This window comes from Diabrotica virgifera, chromosome 9 (genome assembly GCF_917563875.1).
Source record: "Diabrotica virgifera virgifera chromosome 9, PGI_DIABVI_V3a".
Taxonomy (NCBI): Eukaryota; Metazoa; Arthropoda; class Insecta; order Coleoptera; family Chrysomelidae; genus Diabrotica; species Diabrotica virgifera.
Genome location: NC_065451.1, coordinates 18,644,834 through 18,664,604, shown reverse-complemented (window position 1 = coordinate 18,664,604; position 19,771 = coordinate 18,644,834). Strand labels below are relative to the sequence as shown.

At 35.6% G+C, this 19,771-nt stretch overlaps 1 protein-coding gene across 1 annotated transcript; it reads left to right on the top strand.

Annotated features, from left to right (window-relative positions):
• Positions 1 to 3,112: 3,112 nt before the first annotated feature.
• Positions 3,113 to 19,292, top strand: LOC114328494 (facilitated trehalose transporter Tret1). The gene is made up of 2 exons (XM_028277353.2): positions 3,113 to 3,251; positions 17,939 to 19,292. Exons 1-2 carry the CDS (start codon positions 3,200 to 3,202, stop codon positions 19,258 to 19,260), a joined length of 1,374 nt encoding a protein of 457 aa, XP_028133154.1. The 5' UTR covers positions 3,113 to 3,199; the 3' UTR covers positions 19,261 to 19,292.
• The last annotated feature ends 479 nt before the right edge of the window (positions 19,293 to 19,771 follow it).

Here is a 19,771-nt window from a genome sequence, read left to right as displayed (position 1 = left end):
CATCAGGTCCGGTTAAAGTAAAATCAAATGCTACAAATAATAAAAAACCAGCTGTGGGAGCACGCCAAATAGAATTCTATTTTAGTGACGTCACGTTGCGTAGCAACCGTCGATTCTCCCATTATGAAATTCTATTTTGTGACGTCAGCAAAATAGAATTCTATTTGGCGTGCTCTGGGCCCTGAGTTAGTTAGGTGGTCTGGTTTAAATAAAATTTAATGATACAGCCAATATCAAAGTACATATGTTCATGCATGTACATGAATACCCACATGTACGTGCGCATGGTGTACAATCCTCATACTCACAAACATGCACGCATTCATGTGCAATGGCAAGCAAAAGTATGTCAAGTATATGATATATACTTACTTTCCGGTATAAGGGAAGAATGTAGTAGTATTCAATATCATACTTTTCTGTGCACTTTGCTAGAGGGATGGTTGGTGAAGGGAAAGATTTCTATGTAATATATTAACTAAACATCGGTGGGGTCTTGAGGGGTTTAGTAGGGAAATACGACATTAAACCGATAGTCTAATTTGTTAGTTATATATAGTGATGTTATTTTAATTTAATTATATATGGTGATGTTATTTTAATTATTAATGTAGCTTTTAATTATATATGATACTTAGATGTTGTGCTGGGTGTGCGACTTTTAGAACAGATTGGTCGTTTATGTAATAGATGTGATCTGTTTGTGAATATTTATTTGCTATGTTTAAAAAATTGAAAATGAAGAACAAATTGAACAATAGTAATTTGTTAAAACTTTTTCATATAAAAATATTAAAAATTGTCAAAAAATTTAGTCAAAATGTAAAATCATTCATACCTGACTCAGAGTTAAAGCTAAGTGTTAAGGCAATGTAGTAAGTAAATTAAACTTATTGTAATGTGAAGTTATAATTATCTATAGTACAATGAAAAACTATGGAATATCACTAAGAAGTTTAAAAAGTTAAAGTGTAGAAAAAATTTATAATGATAAATGAAAAACGAAAAAAGCTTTGTAAAAACTTTTTATTTTTTATTTTTATTTTTATTTATTTTTATTTCTTTTTTTATTTCTTATTAATAATTTATTAAACTCAACAAATATTACTATGCAATAGAAATAAAAAGTTTTTACAATGCTTGTTTCATTTTTCATTTATCATTATAAATTTTTTCTACACTTTAACTTTTTAAACTTCTTAGTGATATTCCATAGTTTTTCATTGTACTATAGATAATTATAACTTCACATTACAATAAGTTTAATTTACTTACTACATTGCCTTAACACTTAGCTTTAACTCTGAGTCAGTTATGAATGATTTTACATTCTGACTAAATTTTTTGACAATTTTTAATATTTTTATATGAAAAAGTTTTAACAAATTACTATTGTTCAATTTCTTCTTCATTTTCAACTTTTTAAACATAGCAAATAAATATTCACAAACAGATCACATCTATTACATAAACGACCAATCTGTTCTAAAAGTCGCACACCCAGCACAACATCTAACTATCATATATAATTAAAAGCTACATTAATAATTAAAATAACATCACCATATATAATTAAATTAAAATAACATCACTACATATAACTAACAAATTAGACTATCGGTTTAATGTCGTATTTCCCTACTAAACCCCTCAAGACCCCACCGATGTTTAGTTAATATATTACATTGAAATCTTTCCCTTCACCAACTATCCCTCTAGCAAAGTGCACAGAAAAGTATAATATTGAATACTACTACAATCTTCCCTTATACCGGAAAGTAAGTATATATCATATACTTGACATACTTTTGCTTGCCACTGCACATGAATGCGTGCATGTTTGTGAGTATGAGGATTGTACACCATGCGCACATACATGTGGGTATTCATGTACATGCATGAACATATGTACTTTGATATTGGCTGTATCATTAAATTTTATTTAAACCAGACCACCTAACTAACTCTGGTTTTTTGTTGTTTGTAGCATTTGATTTTACTTTAACCGGACCTGATGATGCTGTATAAATTGTAAACAGCGAAACCGGTCGTCAGTGGTAAAATAAATTGTTTGTGAGAACGTCTCTCTTTTCTTTACTACAAATCTAATATTTTCATTTACAAATACAATATTTAATTTCTATTTATAGTAACATTAAAATAACATTATTTTTCTAACAAAAGTTGACTTATGTAGTTATACCCTATTCCACGAACATACGCCTGTTTTGGATTACTTCGACAACGAATATTTTACTGTGCAAAATAAGAAGAACGAAAGTAAATTGCAAATTACATTGTTGTTTATTGGAATAATTATTAGCACCATTTACTTTCGTACTTATGTTGCACAGTAAAATATTCGTTGTCGAAGTAATCCAAAACAGGCGTATGTTCGTGGAATGGCCCATATAATATTTTAATTATTTGTTAACATAAGATTGTCGCAAAACCATAGCTATTTGTATAACAAGGGAGGAAAGTGCTACTTTTCCTCCCGAGAATGAAGTTTACTGCCCGACGCGTAGCGGAGGGCAGTAATCATTCAAGGGAGGAAAAGGAACTTTACTCCCATGTTATACATATGGTTTTTCCACCTTCCTCAAATTAATTACAAGTCATTTTTTATTTTTACTTAATTTATTTATGTTACTAACCAACAAAATTTATTAAAACTAAAACTAACAAGTATGTACAATATAACTGTCAACTGTCAAATATAAGTCAAATTATTAATGTAAACATTGTTAAATCAAAATAACAATTTACTGTTTTTTACCATTCTGCAAAATACGGAGTGTTTTATAAATAAACGTTAAAATGTATAGATACTGACGTAATAGAAAATAGATAATGTACAGGGCGTCAATAAGTTATATTTCATGAATGAAATACCATGACGTCACTTTTACTTTTCCTCCCTAGGGAGGAAAAATATTTTCCTCCCTAGGGAGGAAAAGTACAACTTTGCTCCCTACAATCAGGTCCGGAAAAGTATACTTTCGGTAGAGGTAGGTGGAAAAATTATTATCGTGCAAATTCCATCTTAAAAGATTTAGTTGATAAGATTCGTGTAATTTTATATAAAAATGGTGTAAAACAAAAATTATATAATATCAAGAAGTTGTTAGCTATTGGAACGATCTAGTAAAATTAACAAGTCTTGAAATAATAATTTGTTTTGTTTTATTAAAAAAAAATGCTTAACATGGATAAAGGAACAATATATCAATTGTTTGCTGCAATTATAGGTAAGTTTGGTAGTATATTTTTTTGTAATAAAAAACCTTTTTCCAGGAAGGTCCAGGGACTCTACTAATCTTCCTACTTTAATGAATCTTTTCATCTTATGGTGTCTTCTTCTCTCGGTTTTGAGAACTTAATTTTTATTTTTTCTGTTACTAGAGAATGGTTCGTGTCTGTGTTTGCTCCTCTATAGTCTATATGCTCTGACATCATGCCCTCTTGTTTTACGTTTATCTTTTTGGTATTAGTATGTAATCTATCTGATTGTGATCTGTTGTGCCAGTTACTAGCCTTCTTCTTCTTAACGTGACCTATCAAGTCCCCTTGACGTTGGCGATTAACATAGCGAAACTGTCTCTGTCTCGAGCTATTCTAAATAGGTGTTCTGCTTTCTTTATTGCCGCCCACTCCAGGATATTCTTCAAGCAAGAGGCCTGCTTTCTACCAATTCCTCTGCGACCTTCGATTTTACCCATCATAGTTGAAGAATATTATACCGGTCTCCCCTTACTACGTGTCCAAAATAGGCCATCTTTCTATATTTGATGTTATCAAGCAGCTCGCGGGCAGCATTTGCTCTCTTAAGGACTGCCACATTTGTCAACATAGCCGTCCATGTTATTTTCAGTATACGTCTGTGCAGCCACATTTCAAAGGCCTCCAAACGATTAATGGTGGATATTTTTAATGTCCATGCTTCGACACCATACAAGAGGACTGACCAAATGTAACATTTTATCATTCGCTTTCGAAGTTGAAGTTGCAAGTTATCATTGCAGAAGAATGACCTCATTTTTTAAAATGTCGTGCGGGCTATCTCATTCTACATTTTATCTCTTTATCTGGATCTAGTTGTTCAGTCCGACACGATTGGACTTCGAATAAACACAGAAAAAACTAAACTTCTAAAAAATAATAACCATCCAAATAATAAAATAATGATAAACGGTAAAGAAGTAGAAGAGGTAGACAAGTTCACATATCTGGGATCTGTCATGGAAAGGAGCGGGGGGTGTAAAAAGGATATACAGACGAGAATAACAAAGGCGCAACACGCATTCAACGCTTTAAACAGAATTTGGCAAACAAACGAAATATCGGAAACAACAAAAATTAAAATCTTTAACAGTTGCATTAAAAGTATACTGTTCTATGGAGCAGAAACATAGAAACAGGACGAAAATACAACTAAAAAACTGCAAACATTTGTAAACAAATCTCTAAGAAAAATCCTGAAAATATACTGGCCAAACAAAATAACTAATACAGAACTATGGGAAAGGACAAAGCAAACTAACGTATCTACTACAGTCAAGGAAAAAAAATGGAAATGGATCGGCCACACTTTAAGGAAAGACCAAAGCAGCATAGCAAGACAAGCACTTGAATACCAACCAGAGGGGAAAAGAAAGAGAGGCAGACCAGACAACAGCTGGAAAAGAACAACAACGAGAGAACACGAAAAAATTGGACTAAGATGGGGCTAAGTCAAAAAGAGAGCAAAAGATAGAAGAGAGTGGAGGGAATTAGTTCACAATTTATCCAGAGAATAAAAACAAAAGAAGATGCGCTGTCCCGACCAGACATCAATCTTACACTTTTGGCCAAGAAACGCATAAGCGCCCAATACACTACAAGGAGGGATGGAACGAGAGAGAGAGAGAGTTGTTCAGTAATATGGCAACCAAGATATTTAAAACTGGGTACTCTTTGAATTATATGACCATCAAAATACGGACGGCCTCTATGCAAAAGGTAACAAGTCAAATTTCCTGGTTTTGAGGAAACGAAAAAAAAACGGTTCTTGGGTTTTTTTCGAATAAATTTTTAATTTTTTTCAGAAAACAATACAAAATAGTGGTTTTTATTGAACTTTAAAAAATTTTAAGGGAAAATGAAAATGTAGTATGTCAAAGTGTGTAAATAATTTTATTTCCTTAGCTGAGCGCTTTCGACATAAACGTCATCATCGGAGCTAATGGTCAAATACTAAAAAAGTACCGCTACATAGAGGTGTAAACAAGTGCATCTTAGGAATGTACATTTGATTTTTAAATTTTGAATGCTAACTTAGTCCTCCGTACAACAGCAAACAGCAAAAAAACAGAAAGAAACGGCCACATACACGTTGCACAAAAACATATAAACTTTTTTCATGGTCCGGGTGTCGATATCACCCGTCCATCCTTGGCCTAGTAACAACAGCTGACTGACCCTTGTTACTAGGCCAAGGATGGACGGGTGATATCGACACCCGGACCATGAAAAAAGTTTATATGTTTTTGTGCAACGTGTATGTGGCCGTTTCTTTCTGTTTTTTTGCTGTTTGCTGTTGTACGGAGGACTAAGTTAGCATTCAAAATTTAAAAATCAAATGTACATTCCTAAGATGCACTTGTTTACACCTCTATGTAGCGGTACTTTTTTAGTATTTGACCATTAGCTCCGATGATGACGTTTATGTCGAAAGCGCTCAGCTAAGTAAATAAAATTATTCACACACTTTGACATACTACATTTTCATTTTCCCTTATTCATTCAAGTGTGTACAAACTTATCAGTCTTTCAACTATTTTTAAAAAAATTTATAGTTGGACTTTTAATTTAATTAAATTTTTCGACTTGTTACAAAATGCACAATATTTTCCTTACTTGTTACCATTGACACAGACTTACTCAGACACTATTTCTTTTTTTCAGCAACTTTAAGGCACAAAAATACTAAATTTATTATAAAATGACTTTATGTACTTTTACTGATTGGAAGCAAGTCAACCAGGCAGTGATTATGGTGATAAATTCAAATACTGCCCTGAAGGTAACAAGTCCACTTATTTCCTTTTGCACAAATTAAATTTTTCATATTTAACTTGTTACATTCTACACGTAAAAAAATATAGCCTTTCAGTGGTAGCGGGCTTGTTTATTTTTGCACAGAGCTAGACATTGGTAAAACAATGAATATCACATGATAAAAAAAATTCGAAAAATGACTTGTTACCTTTTTCACAGAGGCCGTTCATATAATGTACTAGCCATGTTACAACCTAGGTACTAGCCATGCTACTTTATATTCTCTTCTATGCTTGAAGTTTGTGCTTATGATGTAATTGATGTGAATAGTTTCTTTTCCTGCGATTTCCTTGTTTTGGTTTTTTTTACCTACTTTTGCTTTGAAGTCACGAATCATTAGTACTTTGCCATTTCTGGGTTATCTTTCATATAATTCTTCTAGTTGTTCTTATAATTTAATTTTCATTTCTCAACCTCTTGCATCTACTGTTGGATATAGGTCTCCCCCATATTTTTCCATTATTTTCTACCTTGTGCCTTCTGTATTCAATTTCCCACTGTTTTTCTCAAGTCATCGATCCATCTTTTTGGTGGTCTACCTCGGTGTCTTTTATCTTTTCTAGGTCTCCACTCTATGAGTCTTTTGGCCCACATAGTATCATTTAAACGTGCTACATGTTCAGACCATCTCCATTTGGCTTGTGCAATTTTTTATATGACATCTGTCACTTTGATCCTCTCTCTCACTAGTCTAGTTGGTACTATATTTTTTCTTGTTATTCCCAACATTGCTCTTTCCATTTTTCTTTGGGCTATTCTCAATTTATTTGCAGAATGTTATGTTTGAGCTATTCAAAGTTATTGTTTCGGAACCATATTTTATTACCGGCAGTATGCACTGTCAAATGCTGCCCATCTAAAGCCTATATGATGCTAGATCTCACAAGTTTGATTGTCTTTTCCTATTCTAATTTCATGCCCTAAATAGATACACCTAAAAACTTAATTTACTTCGTGCCCACCTACGTTGATGCACAGTGGCGTACTGATAGATCAGCGGGCCCTGGTTCCAGTTGGGATGCGGGCCCGCCTGCCCAATAAAACCACACATTGTATACCTATTAAAAGTTTTTAATAAACATTGAATATAGATCGTTCTATCGAAAAACTCAAGCTAATAGGTCTGGATCCCGCGTATGAAAAAAAAGTTGATTAATAGCAAGCTGAAAATTTGTTAATAGCTTAAGGGTGTCTAGTCGGATAAACTTTGATATATGGGAACACTGAAACAGGGGCAGTTTTAATTGTGGAACAGGTTAAAAATTTGGAAAGGTCAGACCACGAAAACGGCACATTTATTTTGTCCGACAGAACAGACTTAAACTCTCCGAACAGAGATTAAACTCTCATGCAAAAATCAGACTGCTATTTATCACCTGTCATAATTCCTGTCATTTGACATATTCTACATGTTCCACTCATTAAAACGCCCATTTGGTGATAAATAGCAGTCTGATTTTTGCATGAGAGTTTAATCTCTGTTCGGAGAGTTTAAGTCTGTTCTGTCGGACAAAATACATGTGCCGTTTTCGTAGTCTGACCGTTTCAAATTTTTAACCTGTTCCACAATTAAAACTTCCCCTGTTCCAGTGTTCCCATATATCAAAGTTTGTCCGACTAGACACCCTTAAGCTATTAACAAATTTTCAGCTTGCTATTAATCAACTTTTTTTTCATACGCGGGATTCAGACCTATAATTTATCGTTCATTTTACTCACGGTTTTTGCTCCAAATTTTAAAGAACCGTTTGGATTGACATGAAATTTGGCATAAACATAGCTAAAATGTCAAAGAAAAAAAGTGATATTGTGCCGATGTGTGACTTTGTCACACGTTCAAGATAAGTCCGGAGTTGGATAAACTAACTAATTCTAAGCAACTTTAGTTCTATAGATTGTTTTCACTAAGTCAATACTTTTTAGTTATTTGCAAGCGAATATTTTCATTTTTCAACAAAAAAAAACTATGTTTCTAGACGGAAATAACTCAAAAGTCCTCTGTAGACCCAGTAGGAGCAGAGTCGCAGGTAATGAAAAGTAGGTTCCTATTCGTCAAATTCCAAATAGAATATTTTAACTGATCACACCTTTTTTAAAGTGTTTAAATAAGCTGAATTTTTGTTTTTTTAAGTTTCTAGCATCAAAAGTAAACAAGGTACGCTCAAAACAAAGTTGATCCCTTTTATTGGTAAAAAAAATCGTAAAAATCACCACCTAATTATAATTAGCATCTCAAATGAAACTAATCGTTACCGCTTCACAAGTTACTTGACTTACCTATTTAATGTTATATATCATCTGTAAGTTTTATTGGTTCTCAATTTTGAAACAAAATGGTTGAGTAAAGATTGTTTTTCTAATTATGAAAAAAAATTTTTTTTAATAACTTAAAAATGATTGGTGATACCAAAAATCTCAAGTAGTAAAAAATATAGGTTTTGCTATTGTAAATATTTTGGACTTTTTGTTTTCCTGAAGACAAAAATTAGTTAAGGTATGGCTATTCAAAATTTGTATACACTCGTGATTAGTAACTCGTTTAGCCCCTTTAACTACAGCGTCTTCAAAAATATGAACTAAGGAGCCTATGAACCAACGAATCTTACAGATCTTATAAAAAATACATAAGTAAAGTATTTCATTTCGCATCCTAATTAGATGGTGATTTTGTCACGATTTTTGTTACTAACAAGCAAAGGGAGCAAACTTATTTTGATCGTAACTTACTTACGTTTTCACTCGCAAATAACTCGAAAAGTAATGACAGTGAAAAAACAGTATAGAAAAAAGTTGCTTAGAATCAACAGATAGTTCATCCAATTCAGGACTTATTCTGAACGTATATTTTTTCACCCCGAGAAAGGACGAAAGTCACCCACTGGGCAAAAGCACACATCGGCACAATATCATTTTTTTCTTGAACATATTAGCTATGTGCATGCCAAATTTCATGTCTATCCAAGCTGTTCTTTAAATTCTGTTGGTTTGAAGGTTTTGCAATATTTTGCCGTGAGTGAATGGACTATTAAAGCAGTAAATTAATATTAATCCTACTGTTATTGTCCTTACCACTATAATTGTCTATAGTTATGCAGTGTTATGAGGGTGCTATAAATACGAACAAAAGAAACATCGAGCGCCTTGGGATTATTTTTATGAGCCAGCGTATAAAACTTGCATTGAATATCTGTTCCCGAATTACTGTAACTTTGCAGTTTACAATCCTTACCCATAGATCGTGCTAATATAAAAAATACACAAGTGTTTGTGTTAGCACGTATTTAGGTAGACACCGGCGGTTATTCTAAACAAGTGTTGAGACAAGAGCTTTGTTTAGTAGGTAAAACGAAGCAACCCTACAATCGCGTTCTCTGTATTTCTTAATAAAGGTTTTCAAATTTTTTGATGAACAGATATTTTTTGTTTTTATTTATAAATACCTGCACAAAAATTAAAATTTATTAAGCAATTTCGTAGTGTGTACTTGTGTAGTTCAACATGTCTCAAACAAATTAGAAACAATAGAAGCAAAAAGCGCGTTAGAGCGGGCCCCTGTGGGGCCCGGGCCCTGGTTCCGCGGAACCCTGCTCAGTACGCTACTGTTGATGCATACATGCTTATAATTTTCATATCCGCTTATTTGTTTTCTATTTTTATACACGACATTCGTCCATTTATATCATTGAATTCTATAACTTTTGCTCCTTATCTAAATATTAAACCTAAATTCTGCACAATTATCCCCTGCTTGTTTTTCTCCGAGATGAATATTGTGCAATGTTTAATATTACTTTCTTTATTCTTCCTTTCGTCTTACTTTTTATAGTGCTAGTATGTCAATTCTGTGTCTTTATATTTCTCTTGCTCCCTCTTCCATTTTCCTGGTCTCAATATAGTTTGAACGTTCCAGGTTCTTATAGTGCGGCAGATTCGTGCAATATATTATAAGAATTGCACATTTAATGATACAAGCGTATAATTTTGTCCACATATACTGCACAAATAAAGGTTCAAATTTAGATATGAGGCCATCTCAGATTTTGCCTTTTATAAAAATGGCGGTTATTCAAAATGGGCGACTATACATATATGACTAATAGCACGATATCTTTTGAATGAAAAGTCCGATTTCAACCAAAGGTACGTAGGTTCGTTTTGTGATTTACAAGATCGATGCCATAAACTGGAAGAATCGTTTTACCAGAAGTTTTGTTTTTCCTGGTTTTTTATGTAAAACTATTTTATATTATGTAAATAATTTATTTTCAATTTATTCACCCTGTATATATTAATTTTTCAAAATGGTAATACCACTATTGAAAAGAGCGTCAGAATATGTATTAGGAAGTATTTTGAACTTTGTAGTTATGTTAAGTATAATTACCATTTAATAAATGCATAACGTATCTTCACATGTACCTATATGTGGCAGATTCGTGCAAATATTATAAGAATTATTGTACATTTAATGGTAGAGTCATATAATTTGGACAACATATACTACACATACAATAGTTCAAATTTAGATATGAGGCCATCTCAGATTTTGCCTTTTACAAAAATTGCGAGCATTCAAAATGGCGACTATACATATGTGACTAATAGCACGATAACTTTTGAACGAAAAGTCCGATTTTAGCCAAATTTGGTATCAAGTTTCTTTTTTTGATGAATAAGGTCGAGGTCTTGAACCGGAAGAATCGGTTTACCAGAAGTTGTGTTTTTACTGTTTTTTTATGTAAAAATATGTTGTTGTTTTTTTCAATTCTTTCACCCTGTATATATTAATTTTTCAAAAAGGTAATACCGCCATTGAAAATAGTGTAAAAATATTTTTTAGGAAAGATTTTGAACTTTTTAGTTATGTTAATTACCATTTAATAAATGCATAACGTATCTTCACATGTACCTATGTGCGGTAGATTCATTTTGAATGCCTGCCATTTTTGTAAAAGACGAAATCTGAGATGGCCTCATATCTAAATTTGAATATTTGTACGTGTAGTGTGTGTGGTCCAAATTATATGCTTTTACCATTCAATGTACAATAATTCTTATATTATTTGCACGAATGCGCCGCACATAGGTTCATAGGTACATGTTAAGATACGTTATGCATTTATTAATTGGTAATTAATATAACTAAAGAGTTCAAAATATTTCCTAGAAAATATTTTTACGCTCTTTTCAACGTCGGTATTACCTTTTTGAAAAATTAATATATACAGGGTGAAAGAATTGGTAAAAAAACAACATGTTTTTACATAAAAATCAGGAAAAACACAACTTCTGGTAAATCGATTCTTTCGGTTCAAGACCTTGATCTAACACATCAAAATAAGAATCTATATAACAAATTTGGTTGAAATCGGACTTTTCGTTCAAAAGTTATCGTGCTATAAGTCACATATGTATAGTCGCCATTTTGCATGCCCGCCATTTTTGTAAAAGGTAAAATCTGAGATGGCCTTATATCTAAATTTGAACCTTGATGTGTGTAGTATATGTGGTCCAAATTATATGCTTCTACCATTAAATGCACAATAATTCTTATAATGTTTGCACGAATTTGCCACACATACAGGCCCGGACTGGCCCGCCGGCCCACCGGCCATCGGGCCGGTGCGCCTTTTGCCTTGGTTACTATCTATCCATTAAAAAAATTAAACGCTGAAAAAAAATTTTTTTTTAACTGTTACACAAATATGATTCAGCTACCATTCCCCTAAAAAATGTTTCTACTTGCTTGTGATTTCGCCGTTTGGCACCAGAAAGCTACATAATGAAGCCAGTGGGTACACCAAAATACCAGATATCAGATAATCAAATAACGTAGGCTATTCGGGCGCCTTTCGTGGATATCAATATCCGCTCCGAGAACGCGCAGCGCCCTCGAAGACCATTTTTACGATTCGGGCGCCTTTTGTAGGTATTAATGTCCGCTGTTTCTGTTATAATAAATTGCTTAGATGCGACGAACGGCGCCCTCGAAGACCATTTTTACGATTCGAACGCCTTTGTGTGTATCAATATCTGTCCGAGGACGCGCGCGCTCTAGAAGGTAATTTTTACGATTCGGGCGCCTTTCGTAGGTATCAACATCCACTGTTTCTATTATAATAAATTGCTTGTATTCAACGCACGTGGGTATCAATTTCCGCTGTTTCTATTATAATAAAAAGCTTAGATGCAACGAGGATATCTGCTCCGAGGACGCGCGGCGCCCTCGAAGACCATTTTTAAGATTCGGGCGCCTTTCGTATCCACGGTTTCTGTTATAATAAATAGCTTAGATGAGTCGCGCGGCTATTTTACGATTCAGGAGCCTTTCGTAGGTATCAATGTCATCTGTTTATATTATATTACAATAGTGTTACATCCCACAATTGGCCTAATGAGTGCAGTTTTCTGCGCGCCATAACTAAATCATACATACAGGATTTTTGAACCCTAGAATCATACATCATAATGAAGCCAGTGGGTACAACAAAATTCAACTCGTATCAGGTAATCAAAGGCCAACACACATAGCTTGAAAATGGCACCCAGGTTTTCTGACCTCTTTTGGTTCAGTTGTGCGGCGAGCCTTAGCTTCTCCGGTATGACTCCGTCTATGCCAGGTACCTTTCGGATCTTTTTCCATCCAACGGCCTCGCCGAGTTCCAACTCAGTAAAGGGTACCGCCTCTATGAAATAAGTAACACTTAAACGTCTCTTCTCCACTTGAGGAAAGCGCTCCCGTATTAAACAGTCTCTTCTCCTCGGGCAGGGGATAGTGTGTCTTTTCCCATTCTGTTAGATACACACCATCTTGAAACACTGTCCCCAGATACCTCTTTTGAGATCCTGAAGCAGGTTACTCCACTTTTCTCTCTTCAATCATGTAATCTCATTTCTGTACTGGTTCTGCATTCGCTTTAATTCATTGATTCTCTTTTTCCTGCTTGAAATTTTAATAACCTCTTCCACTCCATTCTTACTCTCATACAATTCGTTCTCTGATATTCAAGCCCCTCATTCTACCAGTACGGTTATTTTCTTTCATACCACCCATTTGACCTAACACAAGCCAACTCCGGTGCCCCACTCAGATCCTCGATCAACTCACTCAGATCCGGTGCCCCACACAGATCCTCGCATCTCAGACCAATCAAGCTAAAAGCACCCACAAAGACTTACTCATTTAAAAATCTCTTTAGATCGATATCTTCATCTTTCCGTTTCTTCCTTTTGCTCGCTAGTTCAAAACTCACATATTTATGTAAGCTGAGTGATTCTTCTTTTAAAACAGTCCAGCTTACGACCCTGTTTAGAAGTAACGTTGAAACCAGCGAGATGTCCGGAAAGTATTTACTATTACCTACGAACGTAGGTGCATGGATCCATTATCATAGGTATTTCCCTCTCCCATCTTGAACTCTTTGGTTCCATGGACGATCGTTCACATTCAGGTTACCGGCGCATCCCCTTGTCCATCATTTATTTCAAAAGTTCTAGAATTATATTTCTCTATACTTACGCACTCTTTTAAGTCAGACATTGTCATTCTAGTTGGTCGGAGTTGGACATTCTAGTTATTCTGGTGTAACAAACTCATGTATTGATTGGTATAGTACTGTTCTCTTAGCATTGTCGTACGCGGCTTTGAAGTCAACAAATAGACGATGGGTTTTACCATCGGTAACCGGAGACCGGTACACTCTCCGTCCCAGCCTCTTGGATAATCGAGTCAATATACTCTTCATATACTCAAAGCGGGACATTTGGTGAAACATAGCAATTGCACACCATCAGGTATCAAACTTGTACTTCAACATACCGATTCTTAACAAAGTGTCTGGTGATGCCAACTCCTCGGTTCATCACGTATATGGTCACGTTAGATCTCTTATCTTTAATGATTCTTTGTTGAGAGACTAAATGTGATAACATTCGCTTCGTTTGAGTACCTCTGCAACGTCGTGAGCGGCCCTCGCCCTTCCCATATTTATTTAAAGGAACTTCGAATTAGATGGTTCTTATCTCTCTAACATACCTATAGGCTGTCTGAGTTCTGGTCCTAGGTGCTTTCATCCACCCTTTCCTCATCCCTTGTGGCCAGGTGTCTCTTAAGCCCCCGCTTTTCGAGGATGAGATTTTTATACTGCGGGCACTGTAAGCTGTCGGCTCTGTGATCGGATTCTTTACAAGTGGGGCAAAAAGTCGCCTTGCTACTACACTATCGTGCCTGGTGCCCCCTTTGCCACATCTGTAGTAGGAGTCCGTCATGTTTTCTCCCTTGCAGTCGGTTTTACTATGCCCGAACTGCAGGCATCTAAAGCAGCGCTGGGTATGCAGTCTCTCTCGAATCTTGCACGAGTTCCAGTTAATTGGTATATGTTTTCTTTCCAGGGGCTTCTTGGCTGTGATGCGTGTCAGTCCGACCATGACGTTTGTGTTCCTTTCTCTATTTTCCCTTCCTCCGTGCGGGTCACGATATTCTTCTTCAGGCGCTTGGCCTGTTCTTTCTCTGCCACTTTGAGGGTGAAGTCCTCGTCCGTAGTATTCTTAGCGCTTGTGATGCTAATCGCCTCCTTCTTTGTGTCTAGGCTACCCTTGATTTGCTTGAGCAATTCGGCATGGGATTTTCTACCTTCCTTCATGATCACCTTCTGCGTCTACATCCTACTTTCCCCGCATTCATACTCCACCTGCGCGAGGTGAAAGTCCATACCCATAAATGTAACTTCCAGGAGCTTCCTGAAGTTCCTACCTTTGTAGCCCCCACTACTCTTAGGGACGCCTCTCTAGTCCCCAGTATCTCCATGTCTTTCCTCAATTTAGAAATAATTGCCAGTAGTCTCTTGTCCCCGTCGATTTCCGTCACCCCTTTCTCTACAGGGACCATGAAAATATTCTGACGGTTTTCCCGGTTCTCTTCCTTCTGACCCGTCCTTGTCATCGTGCTCATAGTACTAAGTTGGAAGTACTCCACCTTTCCTGGTCTGTATGTACCTCCTGCACATACTCCCAGCTCCTGTTTTTCCTTGTCAGGTCGTGGAACCTTTCCCTCACTGAATCCACGACCACTACTAAGTCGCATGTAGGTTATCCTATCTTCCCGGTTTGGCGACCCTATAGTGAGCTTCTTCCCATCTTTATGATGTCCTTTATTTTTTAAAGCCTCTTTCTCCTGAGTTCAGAACCGTTGCGATCATTTCTATCTCTTCTTCACTAAGTTTTTCGGGAAAGAACTCTTCGAAGGCGACCTGTGTGGACACTCCTGCCGTTTCCTTAGTCGTTCCTTCCTCACCGGTTTGCTCTACTATTCTATTTCGATTCTCAATGCTGCCGAGGGCGACTTGTCTGAGATTGCTCTTCATGTCTTTGGTGACTATCTTTAAGTTTTTTACCTCATTCTTGATCTCGACCTTCGTGTTTGTATGGTCGGACATTAGTTTCACTAAATTATTTGAAACTCTGGTAAGTTTATCCATTGTTCTTACCATGACTGTTATGTCGGAGCTCTCCTCCTTCTCTCTAGGTCTTTTCTCCCCAAGTGAGGAGCTCCTTTGCAAGGTTGTCTCCCCTGGGAGATCCGTCTTGGTCAGGTCCCTACCACTGACCGGAGATCTTCGAACAGATCCCATTCTTCCGAAGATCATAGTCTCTTTCTTCCTCTTTCCCTCTTCGCTTAGAATTTTTCCTTTGTTCCCTTTACTAGAATGAACACCTTATCATCTCATTCATACCTTGTTAAAGCTGCACCACCACCGGTGACACGCTCCACTCTGACTTCGTTTTGTTTTATATTTTCCTAAGTGATTAAATACTTATCCATATAGTTCCCGCGATTAGGAGAGAATTATACTGCCCGGCGAGGCAGTGAGCCCTTGCCCACGCTAAGGCCTGAATTACAAAGGACTTTCGCCAGTTCTCCCGAGGGCTCCGTTTGCGAGCGACTGACATTAGGCCATTCACTGCTCATTTTAGAGCGCTCTAAGAATTCGAAATAATTTTAAAAGTACCTTCTGTTGAACACCAATGATGTTGAACACCAATGATCATGATTGTTGATCAATGTTTTTGAACCAGTAGATTCTTCTGTAGAAGCAGTTGAAAAATGGTAAATTACTTGATTGTTTTAAATTGATATTAAACTTAAAAAAATTCACAAGTAATATTAATTTACTTTACATGTAGGCCTGGATCTTGCGTACCAAAAAAAGTTGTATAATAGCAAGCTGAAAATTTGTTAATAAGTTAACAGTGTCTAATCGGACAAACTTTGATGTACTTGTGTTTGGAAACACTGGAACAGGGGAAGTTTTAATTGTACAACAGGTTAAAAATTTCGAACGTCAGACTACGAAAACGTCCCATGTATTTTGTCGGACAGAACTTCCAATTAATTTGTTTTCCTTTCATTCAACTCTTATGCAAAAATCAGACTGCTATTTATCACCAACATAATTTCTGTCATTTAACATGTTCTACGTGTCTGACTTATTAAAATGCTCAGTTGGTACCAGTCTGATTTTTCCATGAGAGTTTAATGAGTGAGTAAAAAATAAATTGGAAGTTCTGTCCGACAAAATACATGTGACAGTTTTCGTAGTCTGACGTTTCAAATTTTTAACCTGTTACCACAATTAAAACTTCACATATTTCAGTGTTCCCACACATCCAAGTTTATCCGACTAGACATCGTTAACCTATTAACAAATTTTCAGCTTGCTATTATACAACTTTTTTTGGTACGCGGGATCCAGGCCTAATGCACTAGGATTTCAAAAAAGTTTGATGCAAAAGCTTAGAAGGGGGTCTGGCGCCTTTGTTTAGAGATTGGGTTGGCGCCTTTTTTAGAATTTGGGTTGGCGCCTTTTTTAGGAGCCAGTCCGGCCCTGCACACATAGGTACTTGTGATGATACGTTATGCATTTATTAAATGATAATTAACATAACTAAAAAGTTCAAAATATTTTCTACAAAATATTTTTACGCTCTTTTCAATTGCGGTATTACCTTTTCGAAAAATTAATATATACAGAGGGAAAAAATTGAAAAAAAAACATATTTTTACATAAACAACCAGTAAAAACACAACTTCTGGTAAACCGATTCTTCCGGTTCACCATATTCCTCTTGTAAATCAAAAAGAAAACCTATATACCCAATTTGGTTGAAATCGGACTTTTCGTTCAAAAGTTATGGTACTATTAAACACATAAGTATAGCCGCCATTTTGAACGCCCGCCATTTTTGTAAAAGACAAAATCTGAGATGGCCTCATATCTAAATTTGAACCTTTATGTGTGTAGTAGATATATGTGGTGCAAATTATATGCTTGTATCATTAAATTTGCAATTGTTTCACATATCGGCCGCACTATTAGTTTTACTCTATTTTTCTTATTCTATCTATTTTTCTTATGTTTGATTCATTGTCCTCTTTCAGTGCTAATTTCATCATTTAGTCTCGATCATCGTTTTGGGAATGCATTCTAAAAGCCTGTAATATATTCTACATTCTTCCAGTTCTATTATTGATGTTAGTTCTTCCATTCAAATGCTTAGAATTCGATAAACAATAAGGCTAAGGGTCCATTATATTCCACAGACTTTTCTATCAGGACTAGATGAACATTTTGTACTGTAACTTTTCCTGAAACCTGCTTATTTTCTTGACTGATAGAATTCAATTTTAACTTCCAAGCATTTGGCAATGATTTTGGTGATTACCTTATACAGTTTCTGTAGAATACGTAATAATACACATATTATTGTGAGGTTATTATTTTATTAAATAATATTTCAAACTCTTAACATTTTCGTTTAATTGCGCTCTTTATACTTTTAGCAAACTTGATGGCAATATCCGATGGAATGACAGTAGGATGGACGTCTCCAATGATACCTTATTTTCTCAGTGAAGAAAGCCACATCAGGATGACAAAACACGAAGCTGAATGGCTAGAAACATGGTTGCTAATGGGTGCTGTAATTGGTCTACCCTTCACAGCCTATTTTGTTAACAAGATTGGAAGGAAAAGATCTCTATTGCTAGCCTCAGCGTTACTTGTTGTAGCTTGGGTGATAGTGATGTTTGCCAGAGATGTCACCGTCATTTACGTATCGAGAGTTATAGCAGGAATAGGAGGAGATATGGCCTTTGTAGCTGCACCTTGTTATATAGCTGAAATTGCTGATCAGAAAATTCGAGGATTTTTATCAAGTATTATATATTTGATGATGTTAACTGGTGTATTAACCATTTATATTACTGGACCATTCTTACCTTACTACGTTCCTCCGATCATTGGAACTTGTCTTTTGGTAGTAGAACTGGTTGTCTTTTCCATGCTTCCAGAAACGCCGTACTATTTGTTGTTTAGTGGCCAAGAAGAGGCAGCAATAAGGTCTATAAAGTTTTATAGATCTAGTGGTTCAGTAGAAAAGGAATTGATTGACATCAGAACAGCTGTTGAAAGACAAAAGTCTGAGACCGAAAAGGGTGGACTCAAGGATATATTAACAGTGAAAAGCTACCGAAAATCTTTATTAATTATGACAGTTTTGAATGCAGCCCAGCAATTTAGTAGCATCAATGTCATCTTAATGAACATGCATCAAATTTTAGAATCGGCAGGTTCGATTTATCTGGAACCGTCATTATCAGCCATTGTTTTTGCCGCCATTATGTTTGTAGCTGCCGGTTTAGCATCTGGAACAGTTGATAAGTTTGGACGTAAGAAGCTACTTTACCTATCAAGTATTCTAACAGGAATATGCCTTCTTACCTTGGCTATATATTTCCACATCAAAAACGCTGGTTACGAATATAAACATGTTAGTTGGGTGCCCTTGGTAGCTGTTATGGTGTATGCTTTGGTGTTTAAGTACGGTATGGGGATGGTTCCTATAGTGATAACTGCAGAAATATTCGCTTCCAAGATAAAAGCATTGGGTATGGCTTTGGTGGATGGTGTTTATGTGTCTGCTGCTATTATTGCAATTAATTTGTACAACTATCTGACAGATAGCTATGGTATGCATGTACCATTCTATTTGTTTTCCGCATGTTCATTTTTAACATCGTTTTATGTTATCTTCTTTATCCCAGAAACGAAGGGCAAAACTTTAGATGAAATTCAACTAATGCTTGAAGGAAGACATAAATAATATATTGTTTTAGATCGTAGAACATAATCATATGTTCATGGTTTCTCAGCCAGTTAGTGATTTCTTCAATATTTTCTGAATTTCTGTATTCTAAGAGGTGTAATAATGTGTGGTTCTAATAGGTGTAATAATCCATAACATTAGCAGAAGAACAACAAGGTTTTAGGTCGGGAAGGTCATGCACTGACGCTATATTTATAATGAGGCTAGTTCAAGAGAAATCGTTGGAATACAACAAACCGGCATATTTATGTTTCGTGGACTTTAAGAAAGCATCTGACAGGGTCACATTAAAGGACGTTATTCATTTGTTATACTCGAGAGAGGTACCTCTAGGAATCATTAAAACGATCGAAAACATCTACCAGAACAACACAATAAAAGTAAAAGTGGACGATGAATTAACTGATCCAATTGAAGCCCGCAATGAGATAAGACAGGGGGATTCCTTGAGTCCTTTATTGTATAAGCTGATCATGGACGAAATAATAAAAAAAAGTAAGAACCAAAA

What these genes read in the sequence shown, in the direction of transcription:
- LOC114328494 (XM_028277353.2), top strand. Translation starts at nt 3,200, where the DNA reads ATGCTTAACATGGATAAAGGAACAATATATCAATTGTTTGCTGCAATT. An exon ending in ATTGTTTGCTGCAATTATAG is followed by an intron (nt 3,252 to 17,938) that starts GTAAGTTTGGTA and finishes TTATACTTTTAG; the next exon opens with CAAACTTGATGGCAATATCC.